Raw genomic sequence first — 22,357 nt, forward strand, 5'->3', positions numbered from 1 at the left:
CAAAAAAAGAAAAAAACCAACAAATAAATGAACTCACACAACACCTCAAAAACCTAGAAAAGGAAGAGCAAAACAACAGCAAATGTAGTAGAAGACAAGAAATAATTAAAATTAGAGCAGAAATCAACGAAATTGAAACAAAAGAAACCATTGAAAAAATTGATAAAACTAAAAGTTGGTTCTTTGAAAAAATAAATAAGATAGACAAGCCCTTAGCCATGCTAACGAAAAGAAGAAGAGAGAGAACTCAAATTACTAACAAATGGGATGAAAAAGGCAATATCACAACAGACACTACAGAAATACAGAAGATAATTAGAAAGTATTTTGAAACCCTATATTCCAATAAAATAGAAGATAGTGAAGATATCGATAAATTTCTTAAGGCATATGATTTGCCCAGATTGAGACAGGAAGACACACACAATTTAAACAGACCAATAACAAAGGAAGAAATAGAAGAAGCCATCAAAAGACTACCAACCAAGAAAAGCCCTGGACCGGATGGGTATACAGCGGAGTTCTACAAAACCTTCAAAGAAGAATTAGTACCAATACTTTTCAAGCTATTTCAAGAAATTGAATTTGGAAGAGCTCCTTCTTTTTCCTTCTATGAGGCCAACATCACTTTGATCCCAAAACCAGACAAAGATACTTCAAAGAAAGAAAACTACAGACCAATATCTCTAATGAACTTGGATGCAAAAATTCTCAATAAAATTCTGGCGAATCGAATACAAAAACATATCAGAAAACTTGTGCACCATGATCAAGTAGGATTCATTCCTGGGATGCAAGGCTGGTTCAATATACAGAAATCAATAAATGCTATTCACCACATCAATAGACTTAAAGACAAGAACCATATGATCATCTCGATGGATGCAGAAAAAGCATTTGACAAAGTACAGCATCCCTTTATGTTCAAAACACTAGAAAAACTAGGGATAACAGGAACTTGCCTCAACATTGTAAAAGCTATATATGCTAAACCTCAGGCTAGCATCATCCTAAACGGAGAAAAACTGAAGGCATTCCCTCTAAAATCTGGAACAAGACAGGGATGCCCTCTATCACCACTTCTATTCAATTTAGTTCTCGAAGTACTAGCCAGAGCAATTAGACAGACAAAAGAAATTAAAGGCATAAAAATAGGAAAAGAAGAAATTAAATTATCGCTATTTGCGGATGACATGATAATATACTTAACAGACCCAAAAGGGTCTACAAAGAAGCTGCTAGAGTTAATAAATGAATTCAGCAAAGTGGCAGGATATAAAATCAACACGCATAAATCAAAGGCATTCCCGTATATCAGCAACAAAACCTTTGACATGGAAATAAGGAAAACCACTCCATTCACAATATCCTCAAAGAAAATAAGATACTTGGGAATCAACCTAACAAAAGAGGTGAAAGATTTATACAATGAAAACTACAGAACCCTAAAGAGAGAGATAGAAGATCATCTCAGAAGATGGAAAAATGTACCCTGTTCATGGATAGGCAGAACTAACATCATCAAAATGTCGATATTACCCAAAGTTCTCTACAGGTTTAATGCGATGCCAATCAAAATCCCAACGGCATTTCTTGTAGAAATAGACAAAGCAATCATGAAATTCATATGGAAAAACAAAAGACCCAGAATAGCAAAAGCAATTCTAAGCAGGAAGTGTGAATCTGGAGGTATAGCGATACCAGAGGTCAAACTGTACTACAAAGCAATAGTAACAAAAACAGCATGGTACTGGTACCAAAACAGGCAGGTGGACCAATGGTATAGAATAGAGGACACAGAGACTAATCCATAAAGTTACAACTATCTTATATTTGATAAAGGGGCTAAAAGCATGCAGTGGAGGAAGGATAGCATCTTCAACAAATGGTGCTGGGAAAATTGGAAATCCATATGCAACAAAATGAAATTGAATCCCTTTCTCTCGCCATCCACAAAAATTAACTTAAAATGGATCAGGGAGCTAGATATCAAATCAGAGACACTGCGTCTGATAGAAGAAAAAGTTGACTACGATCTACATATTGTGGGGTTGGGCTCCAAATTCCTTAATAGGACACCCATAGCACAAGAGTTAACAACAAGAATAAACAAATGGGACTTACTTAAACTAAAAAGTTTTTTCTCAGCAAGAGAAACAATAAAAGAGGTAAATAGAGAGCCTACATCCTGGGAACAAATTTTTACCCCCCACACCTCAGATAGAGCCCTAATATCCAGAATGTACAAAGAACTCAAAAAATTAAACAATAAGATAACAAATAACCCAATCAACAAATGGGCCAAGGACCTGAACAGACACTTCTCAGAGGAGGACATACAATCAATCAACAAGTACATGAAAAAATGCTCACCATCTCTAGTAATCAGAGAAATGCAAATCAAAACCACCATCTCACTCCAGTAAGATTGGCAGCCATGATGAAGTCAAACAACAATAAGTGTTGGCGGGGATGTGGGGAAAAGGGTACACTTGTACACTGCTGGTGGGGCTGCAAAATGGTGAGGCCAATTTGGAAAGCAGTATGGAGATTCCTGGGAAAGCTGGGAATGGATCCACCATTTGACCCAGCTATCGCACTTCTCGGACTATTCCCTGAGGACCTTAAAAGAGCGCACTATAGGGATACGGCTGCATCAATGATTATAGCGGCACAATTCACAATACCTAGACTGTGGAACCAACCTAGATGCCCCTCAATAGATGAATGGATAAAAAAAATGTGGAATCTATACACAATGGAGTATTATGCAGCACTAAGAAATGACAAAATCATAGAATTTGCAGGGAAATGGATGGCATTAGAGCAGATTATGCTAAGCGAGGCTAGCCAAGCCCTAAAAAACAAATGCCAAATGTGTGCTTTGATATAAAGAGAGCAACTAAGAACAGAACAGGAAGGAAGAGCATGAGGAAAAGACTACAGTAAACAAAGACGAATGGGGGGAGAGAAAGGGAGAGAGAAGGGAAAGCATATGGAAATGGTAGGAGACCTTCAATGATACATAAAATTATAAGAGGTTATGAGGGGCAAGGGGGAGGGAAAAAAAGGGAGAGAATTGAACAACAGCAGAGGAGGTAGAGAGGGAAGATGGGAGGGGAGGGGAGGGGAGGGGGGATAGTAGGGGATAGGAAAGGTAGCAGAATACAACAGTCACTAATATGGCATTATGTAAAAATGTGAATATGTAACAGATGTGATTCTGCAATCTGTATTTGGGGTGAAAATGGGAGTTCAAAACACAATTTGCGTCAAATGTATGAAAGATGATATATCGTGAGCTATGTAATGTTTTAAATAATCAATAAAAAAAAGAAAGATGACTTAGGATCAGTTACCAACAGATCAAAATTCCAGCCTTATTTAATAAACTTCTCATTTCTTGCTTGCTGTGGTACTGATTTGTGAATAAAGGAGGTGATGGCGGGGGGATAATTTTATAAAACAATGTGTTTGAACTGAAACCAGTAAAACATATGCCTAGTACTATGGATTGTTTGTGAAGATGGCTTTCTCATGTCTACTTCTCCAGTTTGATGACAAAAGTAGATACAGTGTCTGTGTACATGTAGCAGCAGCCAACCCTCAGGCCCATCAGTGGACTTCTCATAATGTCCACTACCTGCTCTGTCCATGAGATGCTACTGTTGCCTCCCTAGGATTATCAGATGAAAATGAAAAGATGTGGGTAAAACCACCATAAATACTAAAGTGCTGAGTAATGCCTTACTCTTACAAAGGAAAACAGAGCACAAGTACATGCCTTTAAAATAGAATGAGGTTGCTTAAGTTGGTTCTATATGGAAATAATGGGATCATTCAAGAAAACTATAAAATGTACAAGAAACTAAAGCATAAGCTTGAAAAATATGATCCCCTTTATTAAACAGCAGGTCAGGTCTTTCCCTTTCCAACAATTAATACCATTTAAAAAATAAAAGTATTTTGTGAAAAGCATTGAAAATCATAGTCATATTTGTCACAAAATCATTAATTCTAGTTCCTAAGATATTTGATCCTCTATCTTCAAGGTCAAATAGGGAGAGTGACTTTGGAGTTTTCTATAGAGAATCATGTAATAGAAGTAAAATAAGGTCTATTTCTCAATAGGCAGTTACTGCATTGCTCCATGGACCAGCACATTAGGCATGCCAGTGCACAGGTGAATAGCCATTATTGACTACTTGACCTACTATGTCCTTGATGGTTTAGCCATACTGGTGCCAATCACAATGATGGAACTAAGACTTCTTTTCTGCAGCTGGCAGGATGGCCATTGTGATCTTTCAAAACTACATATTTGTCGTGTTATTTCCCTGTTTTACATGATAATGTACTGTATATTTCAAAAATCTAGAAGATAGGATTTTAAATGTTTTTACCACAATAAAATGATAAACGTTTAAGGAGACAGATGTACTCACCCTGATTTGAACATTATACAAATTTATATATGTACTAAACCATCACATAGCATCCCATAAATATGTACAGTTTTATGCAACCACTTAAAAATTAAATCCTTCAAAGGTTCCTCTACACATCCAGAGCCTAGTTCAAACCTTTTGCTTTTAAGACCCAAGATCCCTCCTGCTGGACATACCTATTTGCTTCTCCAGCCTCCTCTTCATACACACCTTTTACCCTGGTCATTCTGAGCTACATGTGTGGTGTTTCCTCAAAGCACCCCATGCCCACCCAGCACCCAGATGCTATGACTGCCCTTCTTCTTTATACTGGTTACCACTTATAGTCCCCATAATCCACTCCCTGAAATGAAGGGCCCCATGAAGACAATAGAGTAGGCTGTCTTCACAGGGCTAACAAGGATGCCTTACCCGGCACAGGATGACAGATGTGTCTGAATGACTAATGCATTTAATATTAAACTTTTGTCATTTTAGACTAAACACTGAAACAATCCACTTCATATACTTACAGTAACAATTTTGCTACCAACAAAAAATACTTTAGATTATAAGGTATTTTCAAAGTAGGTACTGATTATATACTACGATAAAACTCTTATGCCTTATTTATGCATGTAAACCACATAGAGAGGAGGACTGCAGAGACAGATTGGATACTGAGGAAACTGGACTTAAAATGCATATAAAAACCAGATGAGATCAATATTTAACAAAGGAACTGCCAACCGGAGATTTTACTCTTTTACTGAAATGTTTTTTTTTTATAGATAGACTCATGAGAGTTCTATGCAGACTATTATTCCAAAGTGGGTTATGTAATTTGTCTAAGCCTGAAAAGCTAGGTACTGTCAGAGCTCAAATCAGAGCTCAGCAACCTAACATAACATGCTTTTATAGATGTGATTTACCATAAATTGGTTTCTCCCTTTAGAAGATAAACTGTGTGTCTTCAAATCTTTAATGCGATTTGAAACAAACTGACCATTAAAGAAAAAAAATAGGTAAAGAAATTTGGAGAATTTTCTAATACTCTGATTTATAATTCTATATCATATGGTTCATTTTTAAAGAAACCATACAATGAAAAGAATATTCCATTGGAATCAGTGTTCTAGACATTAGGTCACCCTGCTGCTCATGGTGGAGTTTGGAGAAATACTTCCTCCACAAACCTCAGCACTCACATTTATTGGAGTGGAGGGGAGAAGAGAGAAACAGGCAGGAAGACAAAAGGAAAGGGAGAGTAGGAAGAAGAGGAGAAAACAATTCTCTTCCAGATCTATATTTATGAATTTTAGTTAAACTTCCCTGTGCCCGACAGAGGCCATGCAGGGCTGTGAAGCACACACATTCTCCTTGATCAGTGGAAGCGTTTATTAACTCGACAAAACTTCTCTCCCTTTAAGAACTATCTGAAATACACTGTTATTGCTTATTTTTCCCCAGTACAATGCAATATGAACTGTCTATCTGAACTTAATCAACAGAATAGAGTTTTGGTATATTGTGAAGTATTTCCTATTAAATAGGAGGGGGAAAAGATCACCTGGTTATCACTGTCCCTAATGGCTCATTGGAAGAAGACATTAAAAAGGACTCACATGTGACAAATTGTGTCCCACTAGTGTGATTTACTATACTGCTCCTATTCAGAGAGTATTCAACAGCTTATCCAAAAATTCATTCATTCTTACATTATGTTGTAAAATAGGAATGTCTTCATTAAATATAAAAATAATTTGTTATATGCATGTACCAATATACCAAAATGAAGGTCACCACTCTGTACAATCAACATGCACCAACCTAACAAAAAGCAAAAAATAATAATAATAATAATTTATACCTGATCTGTTCCACATCTTTATAAGGAAATCCCTTTTTAGAACAAAACTAAAGCTGGGTATGGTGGTACAGGCCTGTATCCCAGTGAATCAGGAGGCTGAGACAGGAGGATTGCAAGTTCAAGGCCAGTCTCAGCAACTTAGTGAGACCCTGTCTCAAAATAAAGTAAAAAAGGGACTGGGATTCTTGTAGGGGGTGTAGCTCAGTGGTAAAGCACCCCTGGGTTCAATCCCTATTCAAAAAAAAAATTCCAGAAAACAAACTCCAATATCAAAGAACATCAGATTTCATCAGATACACATTTGAGTATCAAATCTACTACATACTAGTTAGAGACTTTGAATAAGCTATTCAGCTTCTCTAGATTTCAGTGTACTTGCCCTTAACACTCATATAACTACCACATAAGCTGTTAAAAAGAATTTAGTCCCCATAAAGGTGCCAGTTAAGCATTCATTATTAGCAGTAAGTACATAGTATCTGATCCAGAAGAGCAGCTAACATTACTGAGTACTCCCTCCTGCACTCTGAGACCCCAAACCACCTGGGACACCACAATAATTCAATACGTATTGAGTGTCTGCAAGATGCCAAACCCTTGACTGGCTGACCTCAGTCAATTAAACTGTGGCTCTGATGAAACCAAGCATTTTGGTACAATCCCTTAAAACTAAAATCAATTGACAAATGTTTTCTCCCAGGCATTGGTATATCAAATGTAGCAAGCTATCTTCCAGAGATGAGTTTTCTTCAGAAGAAGAAAGCATAAAATCATCAAGAGACTCAAAAAGCGATGGCATCTCAATTTTCTTCTAAAAGGGGGACAAAATAATCCTCTACTCCCTCCAAGGAATTATCCCTTAACCTAAGTTATGACCAAGGTCTTAACCAGCTAGTCACAGCTCTTACATGGTAATGTAAGAACATTTCGCTTTCTCCAGCTGCCAGGAGCCCATGAACCCAGCACAGGTCGGCCTGCAGGGCAAGGTCCCACTTGGGAAAGACATCGGCACAAGAGAATGCTCTTCCAACATGTGCCAACTAGAAGTGAGCACGGGGAGATAAATGCTAAAATTTATCCAGTGTTACACTTTTTTGTCATTTCCCTTAGAGAAGCTTTATGGTGTGGTTAAGGAAGTATAGGCATTCGAGTCAGAGAGAATCCTGGACTCCACTCTTGGCTCTGTTTCATATTGTGTTCTTTTGGGTAGGTTTCTGTACCTCTCAGAGAGTTTGTCTTTTCCATGGTAAAATGTAAATGGTTACCTATATCATAGGGTTAAGAGAATACTGAAATAGTCATTTCCACCCAAAGTCTGGGAAGATAGGTTCATTGAGAATTAAGAGGTGGTAACTTCTGGCAGTACTAATAGAGCCACTGAATATTAGAGCAACGATCTCATGGTTTTTCCCTAGTTTTTAGGAATGAACACACTGGGATTTAGACTATGTATTTCCCCTACTGTCAAAGAGTTAAGTTAGGACCCCTAGCCAATCTCTAACACAGAAGCCAGCTGTGGATGAGCTACCAGGACACACTATGACAAACAGTCCACCATATTCCCCAACCCCTGCCCACCAACATTGAGCTCTTCTTCCTTTCAAACTAGAGGTTTGTAATTCTATTCATAAGGAAGCTTTATTTCAATCATAGTCTTCTATTAGAACCATTATTGACAAAAATCAAATGGATTAGATTCTATAAATTAGAATATTATATGTATCAGAACACATAAAATTGGAGGAATCTTAAGGGAGTAGGAAGGAAACATTATGAGAGAGTGAGGAGTCTAAAAGAAGTGAGGAGGGGACAGACAGGAACAGAAAAGTTCTGTTCTAAAAGTCATTCTAGAGCATTCTATCATGATCAACTCAGATTCTCTAAGCAGATATTGACATCATGAGAAAGGTGGGGAAGAATCCACATCTCACAATATCTTCATATACTTAGAGGTTACCAAAACATACCATCATCTAAATACAAAGTCTTCTACTCCATCACTAGTGATGGGCAGTGTTAACATAACTAAACTATAGCAGAAATTCTCAAAGTACAGACTGAGTCAGCCATTGTCAGCATCACCTGAAAACTGTTAAAAATGCAAGTACTTGGATTCCATCTCAGATCTACTCAGTCAGAAACTCTAGGAGTGGGATCCCCAAATGGCATTTTCATAAGTAACTTTGATACTTCACTTTGAGAAATACCTCACTCTAGCATGAAAAGGTTTCAAGTTGTATGTGTCTATAATGAGCCAATCCCTATCTCTTGGAATAATAAAAATGAGATGAAAGATAAGACTGTCAGTCCAGCAGTAAGGAAGAAAGGTTACAACCAATAAGAAATACAGCAGAACAAATGTTTGGCAGAAGAGTTTCCTAATGCAAGTATCAAACTGCAGGGTGGTTCTGTTTGGCATTGCTTGGATGGGGAAATAGTTTTCCCAACATATGTTTCTCTACCTAAAGCACTCTTGAAAGATTAACTAATGTGCCCCAGCTGTATGACATGGCAATTTTATTCCCACCAGAATCAGTTTAACCACATAATAGTATCCTGATAAGCATCTAAGTATAATAAATACTCCTGGTACTATCTGCATCCACAATCAGTATTAACAGGAGATAGGACATGATAATAAGGAGACCATTACTGAGTTCTATCTAAAAGATTTGGGTGTCCAACTCTCCAATTCACATTTCTACACAAGTGTGTCATGTTGAACTCGGTGTTTCTAAAGTTGAACCACTTTCACTGTCAATCAGAACCAAAAATTGATATCAAATAAGCCTAACCCTCATCAGAGATGTATTCCCTCTCAGTGAATGTCTCTAGTATTTGTACACTCCTTAAAAACAAAAACCTACATGGTCTCTTCCCTGACACGTCCATTTACAATGAATCACCAACTTCTGTTAATTCTATCTCATCTCATCTCTTCCCCCCACCTCCATCTCCAGTGCCACTGCTTCAGTTGAAGTTCTCATTCTTGCCCTGGGTTTAGAGAAACACACTCCTACTCACTTTCCACACCAATTCTCTCTCTGCTGCCAGCTGGGGAGACTCTAAAACAAGAAAGCTAATTGTCTTCCCAGTTTAGGTTGGGGATCTTCTATCCTCATCTTCCAAGTTTCCACTTCTGAAACTTTGTGTTCCAACTCACAGCTGAGTTTGCTCTCAATGCCCTTTCCCTCATGCTCTTACCCACCATCCTCCTCCCTCAAGGTTGTTTCAGGTGACCTGAAGATTCACTCACTCCCAAGTGCAGGTCTGCTGACCCCTACAAGTTACCTGAACACTCCCAGTGGGTCTGTGTCACATTCTTATATTGGATTCCCTTTTTCTTGAAACAAACACTGCCTCTTCCTGGTACGTAAATAACAGTAAATGTTTGCTCAGCTTACAAGCTTTATTAAGCAGCCTAGAAAATCCCCCTCTTTTCCTCACAGAATAAACACCTGCTGAACTTGTAGGGAAAGCTACATAAGTACTCTTCTCCATTAGGCACCCTTAATTCTAACCTTACCTATACTCCAAAATAAAGACTATGGGTTCCTAGATTGTAGTCCTAATCCATTTTTTTAAGAATTATTTTTAGTTGTTAATGGACCTTTATTATTTATTGTGGCACTGAGACTTGAACCCATCGCCTCCAACATTTTCTAAAGAGCAAAACTGAAATTAAAAAACTAATGCAATTCATGATCTATACTTCTTGTCAAAGTGTAATCAGAATACAGTACTTTAACTTGAAATCTATTATCTTAATTTGGCACATCAGTAACATATCACCTTAGTTTACTATCAATGATTCAGTAATGGCCCATTGGCTCGTAAAGGTAATCCATCTCCTTTGATCCTAGATTGCCCCTAAATTTTTCCCACTTAGCCACCTAGGCTCAGTGGTAAGGAGAGGAAAGAATACAACTAAGTCCACAGTTGTTTAGGCCATTCTATCCTAACCACTAACTTCTGCCCTCTCTGACCTTTAATAGTTTTGTAACCTACCAACCCTATCTGTTGTGCTTTCACAGCTCTTTATGTAATGGTGCTGTGCAATACTGTTAGCTAATTCTGTATCCATTTTACATGCAACCTGATGATTTTTCAGTCCATTTACAGGTATCTAAAAAATTCCTTTACTTAAACTTCACTTCTGTAATCCTGAAAATACTGGGGTCATATTGGTGTATTTGTTATAAATATGCATCTTTACAGACCTCTAATAGATTATATTGTAAATAATGTAGAATTATATAAAATTTATGGTATTCATAATATTTGTATCTATAGTCAGCAGTTAGTTGCCCAGATTTTATTAAAAACATTTTAAACATATTTCTGTTAATTTTTTTCAAATGGATGATTCAAATGCATCATTCAAGAATGACAGGCATTTCTGAAAGCACTTAAACTGACACATAGTAATTCTCTAAAAACACCTGAATGCTGGTTCAGAGTTCAAAAATTAAAGGATGGTTATATTTAACTGTGGGTTTGCTTATATGTTCAAAATTACTAATTTTTAAATCTGTCATTTCATTTCAAAAAAAAAAAAAAAAGAATTTTGCACTATCCTAGCTAAACACATTCATAAGGGCAGAATCATAAAATATTCCAGAAATAGTTAAAAGTATTCTGAATCCAGAATATGAAATATACTTCTGCGATTTCTTGTTTACAAATAGTTTTTTTTAATATACTATCTTCTGCAAGAAAGTTTAATGTCAGCATTCTTGGGGTTTAATCCTCAGAATCTTCTCCACTCCAGTCAATTTTCTGTTCACTGTACCAATGACTCGGTTCAGATCCCCTCTGAAGGCTCCAGATTCTTACATCTTACTGTCCTTTGGAGAGTGTCACCAGGAGGGCTTCTTAGCTTAACTCAATAGGTCCCAAATCAAATATTCTCCACCATCCTCTCCAGAAGTCCACTCTTCCTTCTTCATAAAATCTGTGCCTTGATAAATCCCACTGTGTCACTCCCAAACCAGGAGTAATCTTAACATCACCCTTTATTTTATTCATCATCCTCCAGTTGATCAAGTCCTATCAATACTTCCTCAGTCTCTCTATCCATTCCCTCATGTGTATCTCCCACTCTAGGTATTCATTCAATGTGTGTTTATGGAGCATCTTCTACATGCCAGACATTAACCTGCCTAAGTAGAACCCGATTAAAGATAAAGAGACTAAAGCCTAAGGGGAGAGTTATGCAATATATAATCAAGTCAAACATATAACATATTCATCAATTGACAAGACTAAAAAGCAAGGAGAGAAGAGTAAGTGAAGGTGAAAAGGGAACAGGAAGAATGGGCAAATAGGGAAAGGAAGAAAGGAAATATTGGAATAGAGAAGATTACAGTTTCAGGTGAATTAGCCAGGTAGCTCTGAGGAGACAGCTTTTTTGTTGTTGTTGTTGTTCTTTTTGTTTTTGTTTTGATTTTTTTTACTTTTTCAACCTATATTATTGATCTTACTGCCTATGTGATTGGCTCTCCTTTAACTCTCCTTGATACTGCCCAACTAAAATGTCTCTAAAGACTGTAACTTTGCCATTACCTTACTTAAAATCCTTCATTGACTACTTGCTGCTTTCAGAAAGGCACTCCAATTGCTTAAATTTATCACATAACACCTGTTATGCTCTAGCCTCCACCCAACTGACTGAATATCATCTGGGGCAGAAGAGTGAAGTTATACTAAACCACTTGCTTTCTATTTAGCAACAGATGGTGTTCTACTTCTCCATGCATTCACACTTTTTTCTTCTACTGATAAGATTTCATCCTAATAATGCTGTAAACACCCACATACCATTCATGCCATCCCCTTCACTGCCACAATCTACCCCAACGGTTAGAAAGTGTATTTTTACCCAGTTTAGGTAATTTCATCCAGGAAATAGAAATGCATAACCTGTTTTGCACATTTGTTTAAAAAAAATGTGAGAAAAAGTACATCTAACAGAGATGTTGGCACTGAACAGAAGCTAAATAATTAGCAGCATTTTATGACATGCTTATGTCAAATGGATTATCAATCTTTTCCACTAGACCAAAGTTTCTCACCTTTGATACTATAAACATTTTAAGTTTGTTTCAAGGGGCTGTGCTGTGCACTATAAATGTCTAGAAGCATCTGTGGCCTCTACCCACTACATATCAGTAGCATCCCTCCCGTTTTAATATAAGTGAAAATGTCTCCAAACATTAATAAATGTTTCCAAATATTACTAAATGCAGCTAAAAATTACTAAGTCAGCTCCGTTTGAGAATCACTTCAATAGACCTTAAACTACTACACAACACAATGACATTTAGGGGGAGGGGATATAAACACACATAGAAACAAAAGGACAAGGACAAAGCCAAAATGTTAAATTTGTTATTTTTGAAGAGTACGTCATTTTTGTGTTTGCTTTTTATAAAGGTTTATACACCAAATTTTATACAAGTTACCTGTATAACAATTCAGAAAATAAGACTTTTTATGTCAATGAGTTCAACAAATGAAGAAGAGAAAATATAAGAAATCACCTAACATAGTAATAGGGACAACAATAGTGTCTATTAGTATGTCACAGCATGCCTCAGTGGATGCTGGATTGTTTTTTACTAATAGGTTTGAATTTTATAAGCTTCATACTATACGTATGAAGAAGCCAATCTCAACCAGAATTTCATAGAGCAGGTGTTCTTTCAGAAAAAAGATACTTTTTTTTTTTTGTGGTGCTGGGGATAGAACCCAGGGCCTTGTACATACATGCAAGGCAAGCAAAGCACTCTACCAACTGAGCTATATCCTCAGTCCCAAAAGACAAATATTTTATGGTAGGAATCTTAATGTACTGATTAGGAAACAGATGAGCAAGTTTCTTTGTAGAATTTTCTAAGCTACTGTTGCTTACAGTATAATTTCTCTTCTACTGTTGAGCAATATCTATTTTTTTCTTTGAGAAAACAAAAAGAATTCAAATTCTAAGTGTATGACCATTTTTTCCAATTTAAATCTTTTTTGTCCTCTAAATAGGATACAAATATCTGCAAAATATGTAAAATATGAAAAAAATTGAATGAATATGGTTTTTCTTTACTGTTTAGAGTCATACACTGAGAATTAAGAAATAACTTTCCATTTTCACTTTGCTTCACAAGAGTCTTGCTAATAAGTGCTTTCTGGTTGTGCCAGATAGGTAATGACTTCCTCTAGGTCAGTAAACTCTAGCCCTGATTGCATTCACGTGCATTAAGTTTAACCATAGCAAGCCCACTCTCACATGTAGACTCTTTTCCATTTCTGAGAAAAGGGATCAACTTAGTCAATATGTACATATTAACCCACTAGATTATTTCTCTAAGAGAGACTCTGATGATGTACAAAGAGTGTTGCTGAGGTGACATTCACACCAGCTTGCCCAGGACAGTCCTGCTTTATGCTGTATGCCCCTATAAAGTCAGTAACCACAGCTCCTTTCATTCTCCAATGACCCCAGCTGAGTAAGACATTGTATGGCTCATGTGTTGCCCACATCTAGTACATATGAGTTCCAGAATCCAGGATAAACACCTCAACCCATCTACAGCCTTGCCTCTTCCTCCTTGTGCACTGATGGCCTGGAGTGAAAACTGCACAGAACATTCATGGACTCAATCCCCCCATATGTGGTCTAAAGCAATATAAACAAAAAAACTATTTCAAGGTGGCCCCATGATCAATGGTCCCAATCATATGCCTTAAGAACAAAATACATATTTGCAAAAATTGAACAATCTATTGATGCTTTCTGGGATTAGTGTCCCTCCAACAATCCAAATAATTCCATGAATGAGGATAAATCTAAATTCTCTGTAAGCCTAAATATTTCTGCTACTATTCACCCAGTCAACTTAGCTAGACACCTTAGGACAAAATTTGATTCTCGCTCTTCCCACTGGGCATGGGATTGGTAAATCCCACTGATTATATTTCCCCTAGAACTCATCATCTACAAACTTTTCACAACAAGATTTCTAATCTGATTGCTACCATAGCCTTCCTCTACTTTTTGTCTTTCTCCAGTTCATCTTCCTCACTTCCCCTACAGTTATCTCAAATAAAGCCATCTCCATTCTACCACCAGCTCAGTGCCCAGCGTAAGGTCCAGAGGCTGGCACGCAAAGCCTTTATCAGCTGTACTCAGGTCTCCATTTCCTCCCCAGTCCTAACTACACCTGTGCTAAGCGCATGCTGTACAGTGTTCTTATCCCAGGATAGTACTGCTCTCCTACTCCAGGGCATTTGGAAATGTTTCAGACATTTTTGCTTGTCACTATGATTTGAGACACAAAGGATATTTAATAGGCACCAACAAAGGACACTATATGTTCATTGATGTAAGACCAGTCCTATGACACAGAACTGCTGTGCCAACATGCCAAATAGCATGGCAGATAAGACTTGATCCCCAAACACATTATTTTTGAATGTATGTAGTTCCTTTTTTTAAGATTTACTTAATCACCCCCTTCTGATTCTGCCTCTTTCCAAAATAATTCTGCTTGGATAAGGCCACCACATGGTGTTGATAGGAGAGAGATAGGAAAAAAATTTCATAGCACTTAATGGAGTAAATTATAATTTAACGCTTACTCATTTGTTATTTCAACCTCTATTCTCTTTTTCCCCATCTCTTCCTCCCCCCCCCCCAAAATCTGAGAAAGGGTTGTTCCTTTAGTATTTTATTTAAAATTCCAATTTTGGCTGTTGATCTAGAAGATCATTCTAGAAGTGAGTTTTAGATTAAAATATGAACAGCTGTGTTCTTATTCTTATGTAATTAGCAACAATTTTTATATTGGTTCAACTTAGAACTCAAAATATTTTAAACTATACTAAATGTTTTATCATTAATGGTGTTTCACAGAAACCCAAAATGCTTATATTTAGTTGCTGATAAGACTAATGCAGGTGTTATAAACTCAGATAAAAGGATAAAAAGAACTGTGGAAACTCAACCAAAGAGAATGTTCTCAGTATAAAGTATGTAAATTCCTTTGTGGGGTGTGGGGGGATGAGTGGTATATTTTGGATTTTTGTTTCGTTTAGAAGCAATGAGTATGTACTCCTCACTAAGATTAACCAGCATGTGTCCGAGAACTTCATAATAAAAAATACTCAGTTAAACTAAATAAAGAAAAAGCATGTGGCCCTGTAATAGACTTCTATACAAAATATAAAGTACAAGTTCTCTTATCCCACACGCCCACTAATTTTTTCAAAGTTGGGCTTAAAAGACTATTTTTCTAGCCTATTACAAACGTACATTTTTAAGTCAAAGTTTTCAATTGAGCTCATCCTCTAAGCTGCATGTATCAAGTTAAATAGAATGTTCAAAAGTCAAATGCTTACTTGCACATCTGTTCATATCTGGGGCTCGGTGTCCGTAGTACCCTGATGGGCAGGAATGCAGGCACTCTCCATATTGGCGCATCCCTTCTCTTCGAAGGAAGAAGAACAACTTCTGTTGACATCGGCTGCACCCATTGTCCTTTGAACAAGACAAACACCCCTTGCAAATGGGATTTGATACATAACTAGCTGTAAAAGAAAAACAAAAAGAAAACATGTTGAAACATGAATATGCTCAGACTTCTGGTCAGAAAATCATGGTCAAAGGACAAAAGTCTTGTCCTTCTGCTCTACTCACATAGAAGTACTAAACAAGATATCCTCCCCCTTGCAAGATAATCTTTAAAAGATTAAAATACAACTATACTTAGAAACACAACCAGACTGCACAAAGGAGTTGAGAGCTGTTTGTCCATGACGGGCACTACAACTGTAGCCCAAACCAAGTGTCCAGAGAAATGAATTCCAACTCAGGGAGGAGGACAGGAGCACAAGACAAGCAGAAACCTAGAGCCTGCAAGACATCCAGGTGTGAGAGCCAAATTATCACAGAAGATAAGATCCCTAAAATCAAGAAGGTCACATAAAAACTTGTCCAGATCCACTTGCTCTGTGAGAGAATCCATCTCTACAAAAATGAAAATTCATACTCAAAGAGTCATTCTGAGAAGAGACTTTTAAACCAACATCTTTGGATTATCTATACAATATATAAAGGACTAAAAATAACAGGTAAAAAGCAATAATATGAAAATTACAATGAATAAAAATTCTAAACCCAATTAAAAAATTGTGCACAAGTTGAAAGGCAGACTAAATGAGTGGTGTAACAAAAAACAAGAGAAAAATAAAAAGCATGTAAGAAAAAAAATGAAGTAATAGTAATACATGATCAGTAAGTGCTACAGATTTTTTTCTATATTTTCACATATTTCTGATTTAATAACTTAATTCAGTAAACCTGCAATTGCAGGAGGCAGACTGGAGAACTAAGTCAGATGGAAAATCACCCCTTCAAATGCAATTATTGGATATCCCTTTATATTCATGTGCATATACACAATATATAATTTGCATTTTTCATAAATGCAATCGTAGTGTAGAAAGGTCATAACTTGCTCAATTTCAACCAAGCTGTAAATCATGTTTCCATAGCAATGGTCCAGACCAATGTGACTTTTGTATTTCCTGAAAGTGGTAGTTTCACTTACTGCCTCTACTTACCACTACCCCCACTCAATGATCTCTAAGACATTTTTGAAGACTGCAATCAGTTTTCTTATCCTCAATTTAAGATTTAATTCTCAATTTCCAGTCCTCACACCTTCAATAGCTAAGATTGCTCCAAGTTTCTTCTTCTGCTAGTCCCCATCATAATAATACTTCCTAAAGACTTTACTCCAAACCTCACTCTTGTGGTTTCCACTAATCTGCTCAAATCTCAGACCTTTATTACTTCTCACTTGTACAGTTCTGAAGTCTGACCCCAGGCCCACCTGCCTCTTTTCTCAGTATTCTATTGCTGAATCAATCTTCCTTTGTATTTCCTACACTTTACCCTGACCAGATAATTATGATGGATAAAGCACTTTCACCTAGCTTCTCCCAGATAATCCTATACTACCTATCATTTCCCAGCTGTCTTCTGGAGAGGTTTTATTCTGGTATTATTCTGGATATCATGAACAGAGTAAAAGGAAGCGAGTTTCCCCAAACTGGGATTTCAAGTTTCAAGAAAGGGAAAAATTGGAGGGGTTGGTAGGGTACAGAAAACTGGAATGTTCCGGGGAACAAAGGCACAAAGATCCTATGGCATGGTATTTAGAAAAGCAATATAACTATTTTATGAAAGAGATGTCCCTTAAATGTGAGCAGTTGGAAAACTACAGCAAAGTCAGTTGCAGGCTAGAGCTACATCAAAGCCACACTACAGAGCCCTCTGCAACATGTGTGAGGAGTCGCTGCCTACCTCTTACTCTTAAACATAATTACAGATTTGAAAAAAAGCAGCATCAAGGTTCTTCAAATCCCAGACTTAGCTTTGAAGTGAGAAGAGAACTTGAAAGGTTTACATACAGAGCAGAATGGTTTAAGGAGAAGGTTCTGTGGCCCACAGTCATCACAAACTAAGATGAAGCTATACTTACTTTTAGTTTAAAGGTTAAGCCAAGAGCCCTGTATCACCATAAATCACGCTCCATACTAAGAAGTATAGAGCAAAGACAATTACAGAACCAAGGGAATCAGCACAAATTAAAGACTTTTTGGTTTTGTATTTATGTATCAGACATCAACTTTCATCCTGACCACAAGGATTTCAGAGTCAACAAATTGTGCCCTACATTTATTTTTAAAAAGGTATTCTTAAAACCATTAAAAGCATTGCCTTATGTACTTGAACCTTGACAGACTTAAACAATGAAAATGAATTAGAGAACACTTACCCGAGTCCATATCTCAGGTATCTTTATAACCCTCTACACAAGGATGTCTCTTAAAGCACATTGATGAGAGCCACACCCACCCTAAGTGCTCTCTCTTGGCCTCCTCCAATCCTCAGTCATTTGTTATACCACTCACTGCTGAGGGTCAAGAGCACAAGTGATCTTTGCATTTTGAATCTTCCTGTCCCACATCTCAATTACTTTTCAGTTTAATTACCATTGCCCATCATCAACTCTGTGGCCCCCTCTTAATAGATTTAGTAGCAATTCAACAAGAGCCTCCTCTACCACATAGTAACTATGTGAATCTGTGCAAAACACAGGGAAGATTGACATTTCAACACAACTATTTTATCGGAATCTTAATAAGTCTAATGGCTCTGTCTATTGCTGTAAGATTTAATTCAAATGTGCAGGTGAACAAACAGATATTAATTCCCAGCTTTGATGACCATGTTTATTTGTTCTCTCTGCGAGTTTCAATCCTTCCAACCCTGAAGCCTGCTGAGATCCAGAGCCTCATCCTTCCAACCAAAACACGTTTCTAAATCTAGACCCACCCGAAATTCTAAAGATGAAGTATGTCACACAAAACACTAAAACTCCTGTGATAGACAGCGATTCTAGCACAAACACCCACATAGCCCCTTGCAAAAAGGAAACAAAGAATGCATGCACGGATTTGAAAACAAAAATCATGAGGCAGAAATAAGGGAACAACACCACCTCTATCATGAGAAACAATTAGAACTCATTCTTCTAATTATTTGATTTGTGTTCCCTTAAAATGAATCCTGATATTTAAAGCTTGATCCTTTAAGTCAGTCCAGTTATCTGCATTTCTATCTCACAGAGCATTTTAGGTAGGTGTTGAATGGCCATCTGTTTCCAATATACACTTGACACGTTTTTAAAGTGTTCTCCTATTGCTAGATTTAGACCTTGCCAAGCAAGAAGAAATCTAAATTCCTTCTAGGTGAAGGCATCCATTTCTGACGAAGGTACACATTTCTAGTTCTGAAAATAATGCGACTGAACAATGCACCTTTGGCACCCTAGCCTCCCCTCCATCTTTGCTGGTTAAATAGTGTTGTAAGTTCAAGAGATTTTTTTTTAAATCAACAATTAGTATTCACTTCAATCAAACTTATCATAAAATTGCTAAAATGTCTCTCTCTGCCTAATCCAAAATTCAAGACATATTTGTTAAAAACAAACAAAGGGTTGGCACAAGTAACAAGGAACTTATGTGTAGGATCCTATACAAACCAAGGTAGGACCAGATCTTCCCCAATAGAACTTGGCAACATTGGTATAAAAATCTTAAAACACATCTACTATTACACACAAATTCAAATAAGCAATCGAAGTCATCAGTTAATGATCTACACGAGAATTGACCAAAATGAGAAATGCCCATCTTAGGATACTTAGCTTAATTTTTACATCATAAAACATGTGATCTGATTGTTACTATGAAGCCAAGTTTTAATGTTAGGTGTCTACCATTATATCTTCATGCTCTAGATAGAAAATGTTAAAATTCAAAATGTTAATAAAGCTTTAGAGATCAGTTTCTAAATGTCCATTAATGTCTTAGAGAAGCTAAATTAATGTAACATGAATTTAATTGAGAAAAACATTTTTAATCATGATAATGAAGGGCAAATTTGGGGCCCAAAACTCCAAGATTTTAGAACCTCTAAAATGAAACCATATTTTCTCAGAATCTCTTGTCATGAGTTCTTTACTAGAGAACAATAGTTTTAAATACAAGATTTTTAAAGCTTTAACTTTCCAAAGAAGTACTAGCTTTGCAAAGTTCATATCGTTATCTAGAAATGTCACTTATAAGAACATTTTATCCACCTCTGCCAATTAGGAATGAAAGAATAAATATGTAATTATCTCTAGAATTACTCTTTTGTAAAAAATAATATTTCCAAACATTAGCCCCAAATATGGCTATCACCTTTAGAAATTAATATTCTCTTTTTTTCCCAATATATCCATTATCTCAAACATTTATTATTTCTTTGCGTAAGGCCATTTAAAATTCTTTCTTCTAGCTCTTTGAATATACAACAAATTCTCATTAACTATGGTCAACCTACAGTGGTATAGAACACTTGATCTTATTCCTCCCATCTACCTGTAATTTTGTACCCATTAACCAATCTTTCCATATATTCCCCTCCTCTCTACCCTTCCAGCCTCTGGTAACAACTATTCTACTTTCTACGAGATCAACATTTTTAGCTTCTACATAGAGAACATGTAAGATTGTCTTTTGTGCCTGGCTTTTTTCACTTAAATAATATCCTGTAGTTCCATCCATGTTGCCATAAATGACAGAATTTTGCTCTTCTTTATCTTTGAATGATACTTTGTTGTGTGTGTGTGTGTGTGTGTGTGTGTGTGTGTGTGTGTGTGGAGAGAGAGAGAGAGAGAGAATTTTCTTCATCTAGTCATCCATTGGTGAACACTTAATTTCATATCTTGGCTATTGTGAATAGTGCTGCAATAAACATGAAAGATGTCTCTTCCACATACTTATTTCTTTTCCTTTGGATGTATACCCACTAGTAGGATCACTGACTTATATAATATTTTTTTTAGTTTTTCATTTATGTTTTTATTTATTTGTTCTAATTTGTTATACATGACAGTAGAATGCATTTCAATTCACAGTACACATATGAAGCACAATTTTTCATTTCTCTGGTTGTACACCAAGTAGAGTCACACCATACTTGTGTCTTCATACTTTACCTAGGGTTATGATGAATTATATGAGGATTAAAGGTTTCTAATCAGATAATTTTGCTTTCCATACTAAAACATATCTCACTCCACAAAAACTCAAAACTAAGAGAAACTAGGAGATTTTAAAATACGAAGAGAGTGTCACGGATGTATTTAACCACTGTAAAATGCTAATATCTTTCCCCAAATGAAGAAAATTACCACAATTATAAGCCCCAAATTACTCTCCAATGCCAGCACCATTTGAGCCACAAACCTGATGGACTGGCACCTCAGAAGGACATTTACAACCATGGTTAACTATTCCATGGTGTGATTTGCCACAGAGGATATTCTTCTACTCAGCACAGGAACCAAAGTCTCAATGAGGCATGTGTCATGAATGCTTCAGTGTGACTTAACCAAGATGTCCCAGGGAAGCCGAGGATACTCAATAAATGCAGGTCAAGGAAAGTCAATGAACCAAGATAAGGTTGCAAAATAAATGTGGAGGGCTCTACAGACCTGTCCAGAACATGCTAACACATTCTTCCAATGTAACAAGTTGCAGACATTAACATTCAAGACAATCTGCCAAACTGGAGGAGACTGAAAGGAACAACAAAGCAAACCATCTCTGCAGTTGTTAGAGAAAAATCCAATAATAATAAAATAATAATAATAATAATAATAATAATAATAATAATAATAATAATGCATTATGGTCCAATACATTTCACCTTGAGACAAAGCAGTATCCCTTTAACATATTTCACCCCAAACATTAGCAGTTGAATCAAATGTGGGCTGCATACATGGTATTAAGGGGCACAGAGATTCCCAAGGAGCTTCTGAATGCATATCAGTAACACAAGGTATGGTGGATGCTTTTTTTAAAATCCGCACCCATAATGTTCTGATTTCTCTGGGCTCACAACAGAGAGAGACTCAAGGAAAGCTAAAATTACCACTTAAACATGCAATATTCATGCAGTGATCAACTGAGATCCAATTAAATTCCAGGGAAGTTGATGAACCAAGATAAGGTTGCAAAATAAATGCCAGAATGAGAAGATCAAGTAGAACATAATAACCCAAAAGAAATAAGTGGGATTTAGAAATTATCCAGAAACATATTTCCCAAGCAGTTGTTGATACCTGAAGTCAAGTAAAAAGACAAGATCCAGGGGGAAAGGTAGCTATATATAGATAACAAGAAAGGAAAATTATTAGCTCTCAACTCCACACACACACAGTTCCCCAAATGATAAAAGCATTTCCTATAATTAACACTCACTTTGGGAAGTCTTCTTATAAGAATTATTCTTCTTTGGCCTACCCTACAAACTCGTTGACCCATTTTTTTTTCTTGGTGCTACAGATCAAACCCAGGGCCTTGCACATGCTAGGCAAGCACTCCACCACTGAGCTACATCCCCAGCCCAGACACAACATCTCAATGCCTATCCCTACCCAAT

At 36.7% G+C, this 22,357-nt stretch overlaps 1 protein-coding gene across 1 annotated transcript in view; it reads right to left on the bottom strand.

The window, feature by feature from the left end:
* The window catches only part of RSPO2 (R-spondin 2), a 148,207-nt gene that overhangs the window by 57,275 nt on the left and 68,575 nt on the right, over nt 1-22,357 (bottom strand). Inside the window, exon 3 of the mRNA XM_081266632.1 lies at nt 15,691-15,879. Within this exon, the coding sequence (XP_081122758.1) occupies nt 15,691-15,879 (189 nt within the window). The remainder of the gene's footprint in view (nt 1-15,690; nt 15,880-22,357) is intronic.

The sequence above is a fragment of the Spermophilus citellus genome, assembly GCF_964194105.1.
Source record: "Spermophilus citellus genome assembly, chromosome: 14".
Lineage (NCBI taxonomy): Eukaryota > Metazoa > Chordata > Mammalia > Rodentia > Sciuridae > Spermophilus > Spermophilus citellus.